Source organism: Scleropages formosus, chromosome 15 (genome assembly GCF_900964775.1).
Source record: "Scleropages formosus chromosome 15, fSclFor1.1, whole genome shotgun sequence".
Lineage (NCBI taxonomy): Eukaryota > Metazoa > Chordata > Actinopteri > Osteoglossiformes > Osteoglossidae > Scleropages > Scleropages formosus.
In genome coordinates, this window is record NC_041820.1 from 12,490,541 (window position 1) to 12,504,999 (window position 14,459).

Sequence of the window (14,459 nt, forward strand, 5' to 3'; positions counted from 1 at the left end):
TTTCACTGTTGTGCTGGTACATGCATTGTGTTTTACTTTGATCTTTGTCATTCACTTCAAGGTGATTCTGGTGTAACTAAAGGGTTAACTAAAGAACAAATTCATCTAGTAGCAATACTATTTTGTGACTTAATTTATATTTTAAACAAAATGTCAGATGCTGTCAGTTATAATAAAACAGCATTATAAAATGTCACTGTAATTCCACTGGGTTTTACAAAAGTTGTAATATTCTGAAATGATGCATCTGGTTTTGCTCCTGAGACAAGCTGAACATGAGAGAGAGAGAGAAAAGACATGTAATTTTTTTGGGCTGTTTGTATACTTCTTTCCCCAATTTCATTTGAGCCTACAGTGCCATTTTTCATAGTGGTGTCTATAGTCAGTGATGAATACAGTTTAAGCATTTAGTCGTAACACATTGTTGATCACAGGTTAAACTCTTACTGTTGGTTCTTAACAGAAGACCATTTAAGCAGGAGTACATTTACATTCATTAACAGCTGCTTTTCTTCATATTGAAGAAATGCTCTTCACACCTGACAAATAGGTTTAAATGCAGACAAGTGATTGACACTGCTTGTCCAATATTTGTGCTTGCACACTTCATGCTAATAGAATCCAATATGAGTGAGGTACGTAATGTATTTTGATAATTTATGGAGCAGTAGGAACTCGGGTTTTGAAAGATACTTTTAAAACCTTTCTTGATTGCAGAAAGGGATTCTGCACTTTTGAGGGAACTGGAATAGTTGTTTCACACCGTGGTACAGAAAAGCAAGGACCAACAGGCTTTTGATTTTGGTCCTTGTCAGTGGGATTGCCCAGCAACCAGAGGTGCAGGAGCATAGCGCTCTTGCTCGGCTAGAGAGAGATGGGGTCCTGTAGACATTAGGTTGCAGATCCTTTCAGTGTCTTGTAGGCTATAACCAGAGTCTTGAACATGATGTTGGCAGTCTCCAGAAGCCTACAAAGAGAAACGAGGAGGGGAGATGTATTTGAACGCTTGGTGGGTCAAACAACTTGTACAGAATCATTCTGGATCACCTGGAGCAGCCGAATGGCAGAGGCTACCCCTCCTACGAAAAGGAGTTGCAGCAGTCTAGGTGGGAAGTCACCCTGCCCTCAACCAGGAGCTATGTAGAGTGTGTTCTGAAATATGGGCAGATCATGCAGGTGTTACGCATGATGTAACTGGAGGACGAGGTTATGCTTCACTGTGCTGGGAGAAGCAGAGACCTGAGTTGCTAATTAATCCCAGCCTTTTGATTCAGGAAGAGGATGAAATGAGAGTTGTTTCATTTGATAGGAAGTTCCCAGCCGTTGAAGGGATGTGATTTGAGACAGAGGATCTCCATCTGAGAAAGACTTGAGTTGTATATGTCAGTTATATGTGAGAAACAAGCTGCGATAAGAGCGGAAACCTACATCTGTAATGAACAAAGGAGCAGAGTACCAGCAGCACAGCAATGATGGAACCTATGAAGACAAGACAGAGCCAAGGGAAGGTGTCACTGAAGAACAGGGAGGGTTAGGGTTATACACTGTGCCCTGGAACACCAGTTGAGAGACTGAGGTCAAGGTACCTTATAAGAGCTACCTGAGAGGCTGATGAATGAGACCTTTGTGCTCTTCCAGTTCTGGCAATGGGATTTTTAAGGTTCTTAAATTACTTTTATCACCTTATTTCACTACTATGATCCCACCCGACCCCCCGTAAGGTACATGCAGTTGGAAGAACAGCCTTATAAAGGACACATTAAAGATGCATGGGTGTAATTAATATCAAATGGGGGAGAATGAATGAATGTGTGTTCAGTATGTAGTTGAGTTGAGTCCAAAGACATGCTGTTCAGATTCCCCCATAATGTGTGAGTGATAGAGAGTGTGTTCCACTGATGTATGGATGAGTGACCCAGTGTAAGTAGTGTATCTAGCAGTGTAAGTCACCTTGGTAAATAAGGTGTGGGCTGATAACACTACATAGAGTTCACTGGAAGTCACTTTGGAGAAAAGCACGCACGCACTTTCTGAACCGCCTGTCCCATACAGGGTCGGGGGGAACCGGAGCCTACCCGGCAACACGGGGCGTGAGGGGGAGGGGACACACCCGGGACGGGACACCAGTCCGTCTCAAGGCACCCCAAGCGGGACTTGAACCCCAGACCCACCAGAGAGGAGGACCCAGTCCAGCCCACTGTGCCACTGCATCCCCCAGGAGAAAAGCATCTAATAAATAAATACAAAATGTAATGAAAGTTGTGAACATAAGCTTATCTCTTGCTCTGTTCACAAGACTACCTTTAATGTACATAAGGAAGGTAGAGGAGCAGGCAAGTTGTTGGGAATATATTACTCTACTGAAAAGTGGTGCCATGACGTCATAACGTTGCCAAGGCAATCACAGTGCATTATGTATCCATTACAAAGAACACTTATACAAGGGAAAACGACTTCATATACATGAATATCGCATGCTGAAATTTTTTATATCACTGATATCTAAGTTATATCGGATTACCCTTGTCTGGAGAACACATTTCTAATAGAAAGTATCACATCTGTTTGAAAATATACTCACAAATGATGGCGTATCTATTCCACGCTGTTTTTGCAGTTTGTCCTCCTATACTTGTTGCTTTTAAAACGCAGGACACCAAGCTGAACAGGTGGGGGCGCTGTTGAGTCGGTCATCCTGAGCATCAGGCGCGCCACTTTTTGTCTTTTGTCAGGTGTTATTCTCTCAGACGGTCCCCGACTATTGGTCACGTTGTTTTTTTTAAAAATCTCGATTTCGTATTGGTTGCTTTTCTCACTCCTCTCGAAGCTACTTTGCATTTCGGGATTTTATTGGACGCCGGAGCCGTCAGTCCGGATTGGATGCTGAGGGGTAGAAGTAGCGCGGGGTGCCGAGGCGGAGGGAAAGTAGGCAGGTGCCGTCTCCGTAAGTGCGACCCTTGCAGTTATCTAATATAACTTCTAGAACTGGTCTTTTCTATAGAAAAAGAGGAAGACAAACCGAAAAACTGGTGCGAAAGTGTGCGGTGAGCTACGCGTCTACTGTAACGGTTACAGAGACTTTTCAGCTGTTTTTACTTTTCGTGATAACCATAAGTTAACGTAGCGAGCGACCGACTCGCCCTTTACGGGAGAAAGCAGAGAGCCGCCTCGCGTCTGTCTGCGGACGTCGTCGAAGGCGAGGCGCGCAGACTTAGAGCCGCTCCACTGGATGTTCCCGAACATTTATGTGTGGTTGCGGACTTCGCCCAGCGGTACTACGAGCCCCCTTGAGCGTTGGAATGAGCTGTTCTTGGCACTGGAGACACAGCTGACGCCGGAGATTCTGGAGAAATAAGGTGTTTGAAAACACCCCCGCTTCGGTGACGGTGAAGGGTGCAGAAGAAGAGGGGGGGGGAACCTCCCAGGATTCAGCTAGACGCCCGGCTTCTTTCTTGTCTCATGGCCGGGGGCTCCGTTCTTCTTCCCCCGGGCCGTGGGCTGTCCACTCGTGTCGTGTGGAGCTCCAGTGTGGATGCAACGCTGCTGCTGTGAAACATTTTGGGGGGAAAAGGCGGGTGCGAAAATGGAAGACGTGACCGTGTCTGAGCTCCTGGAGGAGTTCCTGGGCTCCCCGCTGGTGTCCTGGGTAAGAGGAGCCCACCGTCCCGTCCGCCACCGCTCCCTTCCTACTACTGGCACTCTGACTCTCTTTATACCCGACACCGGGCCACGCGGTTATTTCGCGAGAAACGTCGCGAGAATCGCTTTAGAAATCACACAATAAGTGTAATGTGCGGCAGCGAGTGTGTGTGTCATGAGAGAAAGTAACTTCTACAGTCCCGCTTTCGAGCGAGCGAAATCCAGCAGCAGCGATGGCTGGAGGAGCGCTATAAGTTTCAATTAAAAATTAATCATAACAGTGCGGGTTTAAAAAAAAAAAACTATATATTAACCACCTGAATTTGTAGGTATAATAACAGCGTCACACAATGTGTCACACCACTAGTCTAGTGCCGATCCGAGCGAAATTGCTCCATCATGTCACTTTGGGTGTTTTTTGTTATGTACTAGCATCATGGCTTTGTTAAAATTTTTTTTTTTTTTAATCCTTAGGATCTTGCGTTCATGATTCTTCACTTAAACTAAGTCCATTGCTCTTTAAAAGCTGCTGAATACTCTGGCGTGTTGAAATCATGCGCTGAATCATTCATAATGTGTGAATTTGCCATTCCTAATTTCCCAATCTTGGTGTGATCATTTCCTTTAGATTAGCAGATTACAACACATTTAGACAAAGTTGGAAAGGTTGACTTAGCAGAATATCAAGCTGTCCTTTGGAGTAATGCTTTTTTTTTTTTAGCTGTGCATCTGATCAGAATTAAAAAAATGCAAACTATACAGGTTTTATTGCAAAAAATAGTGTGGTTGCTTGCACTGTGAATTGCACTGTATTACTCATGTTAAGGACATCCAGCATGTCCTTAAATCACATTCTGTGTTTATGTTGTGCTAAAATACTTTCTCTAGAAATTTTCAGATGTAATGCAGAAATTTGTTAAATTGAAAACAAGAAGTCATTGTGCCATGAAAGCATCTGCTGTTGTACATACAGGTGAAGACTTTTGGACCTCTTGGCTCTGGTGCTGAAGACAAGCTGTCTATGTTCATGGACCTAGTTGATGGTGTCTTCTTGCACAAGATCATGACTCACATGTAAGTAACATCAGTACCTATTTTATGCAATTTCATTTTGTGAAAATGATTTAATTGGTGTTTTGTACCAATTTCCAAGGTGTTAAGTCACAACAGTTGTCATGAAGGGAAATCTTTTGGAGTAGTAGTGATTCATTTAAGCATTTAGTATTTTTGCTGTAAGCAAAAGTGTTGCATGAAGCAGATCTGTTTTAGTGTGTTAATGTGTTGCATTGAGACTGCAAAGCTGTTTGGTCTCTTAAGGAATGCAGAAACATCACAGATCCAGCCTAGTTTCCAGTCTTAACTGTGTAGAGTCCGCTGTTCTTAAAAGCTCTTTTGAAAGGAAGATGTTAAATAAGCCTAGTAACTATAGACAGTTGTTTAATCACTAATACTCCAAACAGCAGTTGTCTTAACCTGTGCTGTGATGGCGTTCAATGTACCTGAACGGGCAATGTATTTTACCCTGAAATGTTTTTATTCCTGGTTCTAATATTTTTTTGCCCATATTTGAGTGTGTAACAAGAGTGGAGCTGGTTACTTGGAGACATGTGCATAATAAATTTGCATGGAGTTTTTTCTTCCTGCCCCTGAAGTGTGGCAACCTTATCCTGTTCTTCTGGTTTGGATGCTTTCTTCTCATCCCATTCCTGCCCAACCACCTTGACCAAGCATCAGGCTCTCTGTTCTGGGTTCTTCCTCATCTGTGCTAACGGTACAGACACCCCTCCCCCCCCTTTGTCAGTGCTGTCCTTTAGTCCTTTCTCTGGGCTCTTTGACACACATACTAGTCTTCCACCCAGTTTTAGTAAATTTTAATCTACTCCATTTTCCAACTAAAAAGGAATGTTATCCTTAGGCATACGAAAAACAGCCCTGTCACAGCAGCTTATGTGTCGTGCATCTTATGCCATCATGCATGAGCTTCATGTAAGCTTTTTCTAGTCTAGTCTGCTGTGTTCAGTAATATACATTCAAGCTGTTAAGCATTGTTGAGGTGTGGCCTATTTATAGATTTATTTCGCAAAGTGCAGTCTGTTTCACTAGCTGCTGGTGGGCTGAGTTATTTAGTACAGAGGTCTTCAGTTGTGGTCCTGGAGGCCCAGATCTAGTTGGGGTCCCCCCCCCCCCCCAGGCACAAGTCCACCTTTATTTGATTTGCTGTCTTACCTGGACATACATTGGTCCTTTTCTGAGATGACAATGCTAGTGATATGAGTAGGTCTGATAAGCCCACAGGAGCCCATCCCATGTTACTGAAGTTAAGACTGGCTAGTACTGTTTAATGTCTGTAAGTGGCTAGTACCAGCCTGTTACGTCTAGACCAGAGGCTAGACTGAAGTTGTGTGTTGGCTCCGACTCTCTTGAAGATATGAGGAGCACAAGCAGGTGTGCACGGGTGTGATTTCACTCTGTTGGCTCTGGATCCTCTTTGCCCTTATGGGCTGTGGAGCTCTGGAATTCCCAGGGGCCTGAGATCCAGCCATGTCCTGTCTCATTACCTGCCTAATCCCCCCCCCCCCCAATGAGTCTAGAACTGGCGTGATCGCCTGCCTGAGTGCCTGGGGGGGGGGATAGAGGGAGGGGCCATCGCCAAAGGAAGACTTGCATTAAGAGCAACGTAGTCACTGGTGGCCCAGGGGTAACGAAGGCCCTTTCACTGCCACATGGGATGCTGAGCCAAGCTGGCCAGATTTGCATGCTACCACCACAAAGCAAATGTAAATGAAGCAAACGAGGAGTTTCTGTGCAAGACCCTGGTAATGCAGCCCCACTGTAAGCACATTCTCACACCTTTTTGCAAACTGCAGAACCAGCTCTGTCTCAGACGGCGATGGCAAATCCAGCTTTGCTGTCGTATCTTTCAAGCCCTTTTTTTGCATCACTTGTGGCGAATGTTGTAATCTTTATTTCATTATATTCAAGTCAAGTACTGTGAGTTTTTAGTTGGTTTTTTACACTTTTGAATATATAACAAAGCAAGGGTTTGAATGCTATTGTGCAGGATTGAGCTGTGAAACATCAGTATGAAGTTTCCCTTTAAAAGGTAATGAATTATGATGCTTTTTTTAAAAAATTATGGACATAAGGAAAATGTTTGACCAGTACAGTCATTGCCCTGTTATCAGCGTGAGGGACCAAAAGTAACTGCATAAAAGGGATAAAAGTGCCAACCTATGAGGTCCTATAACTGGTGTTGTGGGAAATTGTAATTGATAGTAATTGTGGTGGCACAGCGGGTTTGGCTGGGTCCTGCTCTCTGGTGGGTCTGGGATTTGAATCCTGCTTGGGGTGCCTTGTGACGGACTGGCGTCCCAGCCTTGCCCCCTGTGTTGCTGGGTTAGGCTCTGGCTTGCCGTGTGTGTGTGTGTGTGTGTGTGTGTGTGTGTGTGTGTGTGTGTGTGTGTGTGTGTGGGAATTTTTTTTTAAATACTTTATAACAATAAAAATAAGTTGCGAAATGAATAAACTTTCGTGATTGCATTTACAGAATGTGCAGTAATGATCATAATGTGTTTTAGATCTTTATTTGTAAATATCTGCATTTGTTGTATTCCTGTAAGCAATGCAAATCTGCACAGAAGCCAATATTACTTGTAAGTCACACAGGTATGGTTGTAGATGTGAGCCTTAACCAGTATGTACTCATGAGTGTGTTTGCTGAAGTGGGCATCAGAAGATGGTCTAAAAATATTTTGACTGTTAGTGTTGTCATTGTCAGCATCTGACGTTAATGGTCTAATGACTATTTAATGTTAATACTGATTTTGTTTTTAGTATGTGTGGCTGAGTATCCTGCAAAATATTTCAGTTTAGCTTGGTTTTTGAATTTTATTTTTTAGTGATCCCAGCCCTTCAAACCAGTGGGTGAACAAACATGTCAACAACGATATCAACCTTCGTATACAGAACCTGAACATTATAATTAGACAGATCAAGAACTACTACCAGGTGAGTTTGACTGCATACTCATCCACTTTGTAATCCGGGACTATAATGAATAGCTTTGGGTATAATAGTGCTTATTCTCTTTTTGATGCAAATGCGTACCTTACTCTTCAAAGCTTGCAGTGCATTCAAAGCTCTGTGTTTATTTTGAAGAGGAATGCTATGATGCCTTACAGTATGAATGGTGTGTTCAGGTTGCAGCTGTTGTCTGTACTGGGAGGGGATTAATGGTGACTGTGTATCCCCTGCAGCATACTCTATAAACAAGCATGTGCTGGTACTTCTACTGTTTTCCCAATAGACTTTACAGTAACTTAAACTGATGCTAAAACTTTTACTTGCATCTTCTGATGGTTATGTAAAGGGTTTCATGTATAACCACTTTGTTTTAATAAACCCTCAAACCTCACTCTGTGACATAGAACTTAATACAACCTCCCAAATTCTGATCCAGACAAAGGAAAAGCAGGATGTTTAGGTTTTCCATGTTGGTTAATTTAGGCCTTAAGTTGGAGAAATAACTGGTCAAACTTCTGTGCTGTGGTAGAATGAAAGACTGGTATACATAGGTTATCATGACCCCTTGGGGACTATGCTGATTCTCCAGCTCGTGAAGGTGGCTTATTCTTTGTCTGCAACACATTTGTTGCGCTGAGAAAGCAAGTCAATGTGTAAGGCACCAGAGATTTCCCAGCACCTTGGTGACCCTTATAAATGTTCTTTCCTCCTTTGATTCTTTTTCATTACCACAGAATTCAGAGAGAACGCTTGCTCAGAGTCCTGGTTTTGTTGTACAAGACTTTGTGCTGGTCAGTGGCTTTACTCTTTAAACATGGCCCACAGCTGAATGGGGAACATTAAATCTGTGCTTATATGGATTACTCCCCATGATCAACTACTCCCCCTCCGAAGTGTAGGATCTTCTTCTTTGTTGTAATTGTGTATCTGAAATTTGCAGGCCAGAACCTCCTCCTTTTAACAAGCATGCCAAGGCTGCTAATGGTATCTTTAAAACTTTACTGCTTGACAATGACAGAACCTGGTGTGCATTATTAGCTGTAATGTTGGAAAAAGGGATCAAAGTGTGTCACGGGGTCAAGGGAGGGTCTTTCCATTGCCTGTAGTGGGTGGAGCTCCACCCCTTTCACCACCCTCATCTATGACCAAGAGCTGGCTGACTTTAGCACAGTGCAGGGTGTGACTGTCCAATGTCCGCTTTCTCTGTCAGGGTTTTTTATTTATTTAAATAAAATAACTCTGGCAGTGAAGAGCATGCTAATGAGTAACCAAGTCAGGAACAGCAGAGGGTTTGCCTGTCTTCAAAGGAATGTCTTTACACTGTTTCTATTTGGAAGCCTATCTGACTTAATTATAACTTATTTAGAGGATTTATGTATTTTGTAAATGTACATGTGTAAAAACCTAGGCAATTTCTAAGTACCTGACTGATACTGCAGCTGTTTAAGTGAGAAGAGCAGCTCTCATTTTGACTGAAACCCCACCGGGGAACGGTTCCAATTCACGTTGCCATCGATCCCCTCTTGCCCTTGAGCTTAAACTTGGTGAGAACTACAAAGGTCTTTACCTGTTTGATCAGAGCAGCCTAGTTGTAACCCTGCTGTGTGACTCAATATATGCAGGAGATGGGCTTCAGATGGGTGACATTTGGGACTCTCCTTTGGGTCAGCGCTGTGCTCATTAAGAACAGATGTGTCGCCTTGCGTGTGTTAATTGTATGCCCCTGCCTTGACGCTGGCTTTAAGGGGTGCCGACATGTTGCTTTGTACCTGATTAGGCTTTCCTCAGGTCCCTTTAGGAGGCTTTAAGGATATCCCTACTGTGCTTCATGGAAGTTTTTAGTAGAGTTCTGCTTTAGCCCTTTCACTTTAAATTAGTCTTGCATTTCTTTTTTCTTTCACTTTGACTTCAGTGAATCCTGTCAGAGACTATTCGGTCAACCTCTCCTTTTCTAAAGTTAGCACATCTCCCCAAGTCCTCCCCCCCGCTTCTCTCTGCCTATTACTGCTGATGTGTTTTTGGAAGAGACCAGCACTTGTGTGCATTGTCTAAGGCATAACTTGCTAACAGCCCAATGGACTCAGTTATGTGGAAATGGCTATCAAAAGAGTACTGCTGGCAGAATACCTTATGATGTAAGGTGGCCAGCCTGATTTTGGTTTGGCCGGCATGGGGGATTTTGACTGTGCATCTGTGCGCTACAGCCAAATGATATCTATCAGTTGGATAACTTTTGCTCTGGGAACCACAAGGCAGTCTTTTGTCCTAAAGTCTATTTGTTGTTTCCAGTTTCACACAATGATTGTGAGAGCAAAATGTTCAGGGTTATTTTCCCAACAGGCTTTCTCAGTGTGCTGTTGTCCTCATATCTTACTGTGACATGTACATAACTTAGCCTTCAACAAGGCTACAGCTTACTTTTTCCATGTATCCTTTTCATTCCCCCCTTCCTTTCTCACCGAGTCCAGAAGGGGTGAGAGATTAACTTGTTTCATTACATTTCAATTTGTGTGAAAACAAGTCTGAAAAGTTATATGTGTAACTGCTATGGCAACCTACAGCTTTGCTGAATGCAGTCCTAAATCGGCATCATCTTCTGGTTATTTGTTAGACAATATTGTTGAAGTTGTAAATATGTGGTATGTGCATGTCACACAGGAAACATTTGATATTGATGATGGCTTCTCTGATTTATTTATGACTGGTATTTTACAACACATGTTCTTCCCTGGACAAACAAAAAAGCAGGAAATTTATATCCTGAATATAAAGTTGTGGTGTCCTGGCAACTGAACCGGAAGCTCCAACCCCACATGTTTTTGGCATCTAAGAAGTTTAAACTGGGTGTAACTGGTTGTGAGATCTTGGACACGACTTGTTGAGAACTGAGTTGTTCATGGATGGGAGCTGTGTTCCATTGAGAAGGCTATTTGAAGATGAGAACTACTGAATGTAACTGAAATTCTCACCTTGGTGAATATTTGAACTGAATTCTAAAAATAGTCTTAATTTGTAATGCTTTCATTATTCCTGTTCATTTGAGAAATTCTATTCCTTTGAAATGAAGCCAGAAAATAATCTTTCAGGTCATACATTGGTTGTATAGATGCCTTCTAGGACTTATGTTTTAAGGCTTTCAGTATTCAGTTTCTCACATGTCACCTTGTCCACCCCCAAAATTACTCTTGTCAAAATACAGGGCTGCCTTTGTACAATTAATTTTTTCCTGAATATTTTTTTCATGAAGTTAATTGTGGAAAATACTCATTACTGTTAAAGGGGGGAAAAATGTGGTCATGAGCCAAGAAAGTTCACTTTTTTTCACCAGACTTGCAAGACTACTGAGGGAAAATCTAGTTCAAATTAGTTGTCTCTCTGTACACATTCAAAACCAAGCTTTGTATCCACATGTTCAGAATGTTATTCCTAACTTGTGTGGTAGCTCCTTTTTCCTCTCATTTCCCTCCTTTATCTTAGTTTTTAATTTATTTTATTATTCTGGGGGACACAGTGGTGCAGCAAGTACCACATGTCTCCTGGACTTTGGGTTCAAATATGGGCTCCAAGTTGGCTCTCTGTAAAAACAGTCCATGTTTTCCCCTGTGTTTGTGTGGCTTTCCCTTGGATTCTCTGGTTTCCTCTCACAGGCCAGAGACCAGTTCCAGGTAAACTGGTGCCATTGAATTGCCTGTGTGGTTTCAGTGGTCTAGATTCAGTAGCCTTTGACTACTGCAATCCTGCGCTGCTTATGTGTTAATGGTTTCTGTTGTCCTCTTGTTCTTTAGAGTGGTAATTGGTCTGTTGTAAAGCACTGCTTTTAGACATGCTGTATAAAAATGGCTTGTAAGTTAAATCATTGGCAATATATTGCCTTTCAGGAGAATTCTAGCACATTATATATAGATAAGGCTTCTGTATGTTCAGCATTTTATGCAATGAACAGTTTAGGCTTTAGACCAACATCACAAGTTCTGCATTCAGATATTTAAACAACTTAAAAATATCAAGTCTCTCAAAAACATAAGTGGCTCCATTGCAGCATTTTCCTTTAGTTTTTCCATCCACCAAATGATAAAATATTTTTTTTTTATAGGACTCCAGCTCAAGGACATTGACAATAATGAATAGTGAAACGTGAAGGAGACTCAGTACTGGCAGCCAGGGTTCAGACACCCCACTTACATAACATGACCTGAAAGTGAAATAAAGACAAGTGACCAGAAAACTGCACATGTTTGACTGTCATTTTAAGGTAGTTCCCCCCCCCCCCCCCCCCCCCCCTTTAAAGCCCATAGCAGCAGAAAACATCACCCCAATGCAAAGTAGTCTTCTGTATAATGAAGGTTGCTTTGATAAGAATTTGGATTTACAAGCAAATATAATTTGTGTAACTTTCACAAAACTCAACAAATCTCTTCCAAGAAGAGAAATCGTAACTTTAAAATGAGCCTTGGTAACATCAAGCACCATGCAAGGCAAGCAGACCCCTCCTCCACATGTAGCATTGGCTCTAAGCATTTTTGTTGTCATTTCTGGGTGCCTGCTGTCAAGCAACTCAAATCTTATGACTCGTCTATGATAATGTAGCAAAAGCATGTTAAAGGGCTAATGTGCTCATCCATGGCTGTTACACTGTAAACACAGTGGCTGACAGTGCTAGGGCTGTCTTTATGGTTGTCAACACTTTCCAGGCATTGCAGACTAGCAGGACCTTAGGGAGAGAACTGGGAACAATGGGTCCCAGTTTCTTCTTATTCCCATTTTGGCACACTCGGACTTATGTTCCCGGAGGTGTTTGGTTTCCCCTGCATTGCTCACCTGGAAGAGCCTGAAGCCTGGTAGGAAGCTGTAGAATCGGTGAGCACGTGTACACTCTGTCTGTGGGGGCATGTATTTCATATTGCTGTAGTGTTATTTTTGGCAGTGCTTCTTTTTAATCTGAAAGGACTAGCAAATTTATCTATTTGATCTATACATTTTATTTAATACTAGTTCAATACCTCACTTAAGGGTATGACCTTTCCATAATGACAAGTCTTTGTCACTAGCCACCGCTCTGCCTGCTTGCCTGTGGAACTTAGACACACAAATATTTATGTCCAATACAGTGATATTTGAATAAAAGAATTACTTTGCAAATAAAAGGTGAAATTAATGAGGGAGTGATATAAACTGTCAGAGTGGGGAAGGTGGAATGAACAGTCTGTTTCAGTATTTTTAGGACTCTGGGAGTGGCTGCAGCCTCTGTTCACCTCATTACTTCTGGAGTACCTGGATGTTGCCCTTACCCTTTTACCCATCCATTGCAGGAGAACCCTCCTCTGAGACCCGGACTGCGGCTATGGGGAAAGACGGACACAAAGCCTCCCCAACTTTGCTTTAATTCCCCTAGTGTTCCCTTCTGATTCCTGTGACCCAAACTGGGGGCTACATTCAAACGTTCAGTACCTTCACCTCCTTTTGAACTGTTTTCAGATCTCACTGTACCTTCACTGTTTTGGCTGTGTTGTCTTTGTTTTGCTTTTGTTTTAGCTTTTGTTTACCACCTTTTTTTTTTTTTTTTTTTTTTTTAAAAAAAAAACTAAGGAAACATCTTCAATTTAAGCTTCAGAACAGAAAACTCAGACCTTGCCGTTATGAGTTGCTCACCATATCAAAATCTTTAATGCAGGAAGTGTCTACACGTGATTCTGAATCAATCTAGACGTCACTTGTTTTTTGGTTAGCTGTTTCTTTATATATAGCAACTTGCAGATCTTTATTGATTCCTGCATATAAGAATTTTTACTGGAGTAACTTGGTGTAAGTACCTTGATCAAGGGTACTGGAACAGGGAGTGGGGCTTGAACCAGTAACCTCAGCTTAAGTGTGTGTGTCTTAGCCCCCAAAATCCTGCTTTTTTTTTTTTTTTTTTCCAGAACTTTAAATATACAGTGCAGATTTAAAGCAACATTATGTGGTGACAGGAATATAGTTTCTCTCCAAGCCATTGCTGCATTTGATTATTTTTTTAAACTGTTTAATAAAAGGCCCATTAAATTCATGAAGCAAAGGACACATGTTAGATGAGTCAGCTGTATTATCTGGGGCTATGTTGGCTAGAATATTGATAACTGGGTTATAAATGCATGGGGCAGCAGGTAGTGTAGGGGTTAGAGCTGCTACCTTTGAGCTCAGAGGTGGTATGATGAATCCCAGTTCCTCCTGAAGTACCCTTCAGCAGGGTACGTACTTTAAATTGCTCTATTATAAATTACCTAGCTGTGTAAATGGATTAATAACTGTAGTTAACATGGTAAGTTACTATGTGGTACCTAGTGAAGTGTTGGTGAAGGGAATAAATGTAATTGAGAATGTGAACCCACAGTAGTTTGTTCTGATATCAGTTGGCGGCGGCTGCTGCTGCTGCTAGGACCATGCTATTTCCTGACACTGCTATTTGGCTTCTCACCACTGGCATCATGATATGTCCCCCAACAAATTAAGTCAAATGTGGGTCGCTAAAGCCCACAGGGTCTGCTCATCTCAGCCCTGTTCTCTGGGGTATTGATCTATCCCTTTAGTCACATAGCGTAAAACACGACTTATTGCATCAACATTTAGATTGCTTTGGATTGATGTTTTCCAATTTGTTACACTACTTTGCCCGTGCACATTCTTGCAAAAAGGCTTTTAGCTCATAAGATTCATCTGTGAATCGACAGCAAAAAGTTAAATTTTCCTCCAATGACAACAGCACTAGGTGCTGTATTTTTCTTGGTCTGCACTGGATTTATATTCCCAGATTTTCTTCCAGG

The 14,459-nt window shown here is 42.1% G+C and overlaps 1 protein-coding gene across 1 annotated transcript in view; it reads left to right on the forward strand.

The window, feature by feature from the left end:
- Positions 1-2,614: 2,614 nt before the first annotated feature.
- The window catches only part of ccdc88c (coiled-coil domain containing 88C), a 53,393-nt gene continuing 41,548 nt past the window's right edge, over positions 2,615-14,459 (forward strand). Inside the window, exons 1-3 of the mRNA XM_018732694.2 lie at positions 2,615-3,646; positions 4,613-4,713; positions 7,539-7,647. Coding sequence (XP_018588210.2) covers positions 3,533-3,646; positions 4,613-4,713; positions 7,539-7,647 — 324 coding nt within the window. The 5' untranslated portion in view covers positions 2,615-3,532. The remainder of the gene's footprint in view (positions 3,647-4,612; positions 4,714-7,538; positions 7,648-14,459) is intronic.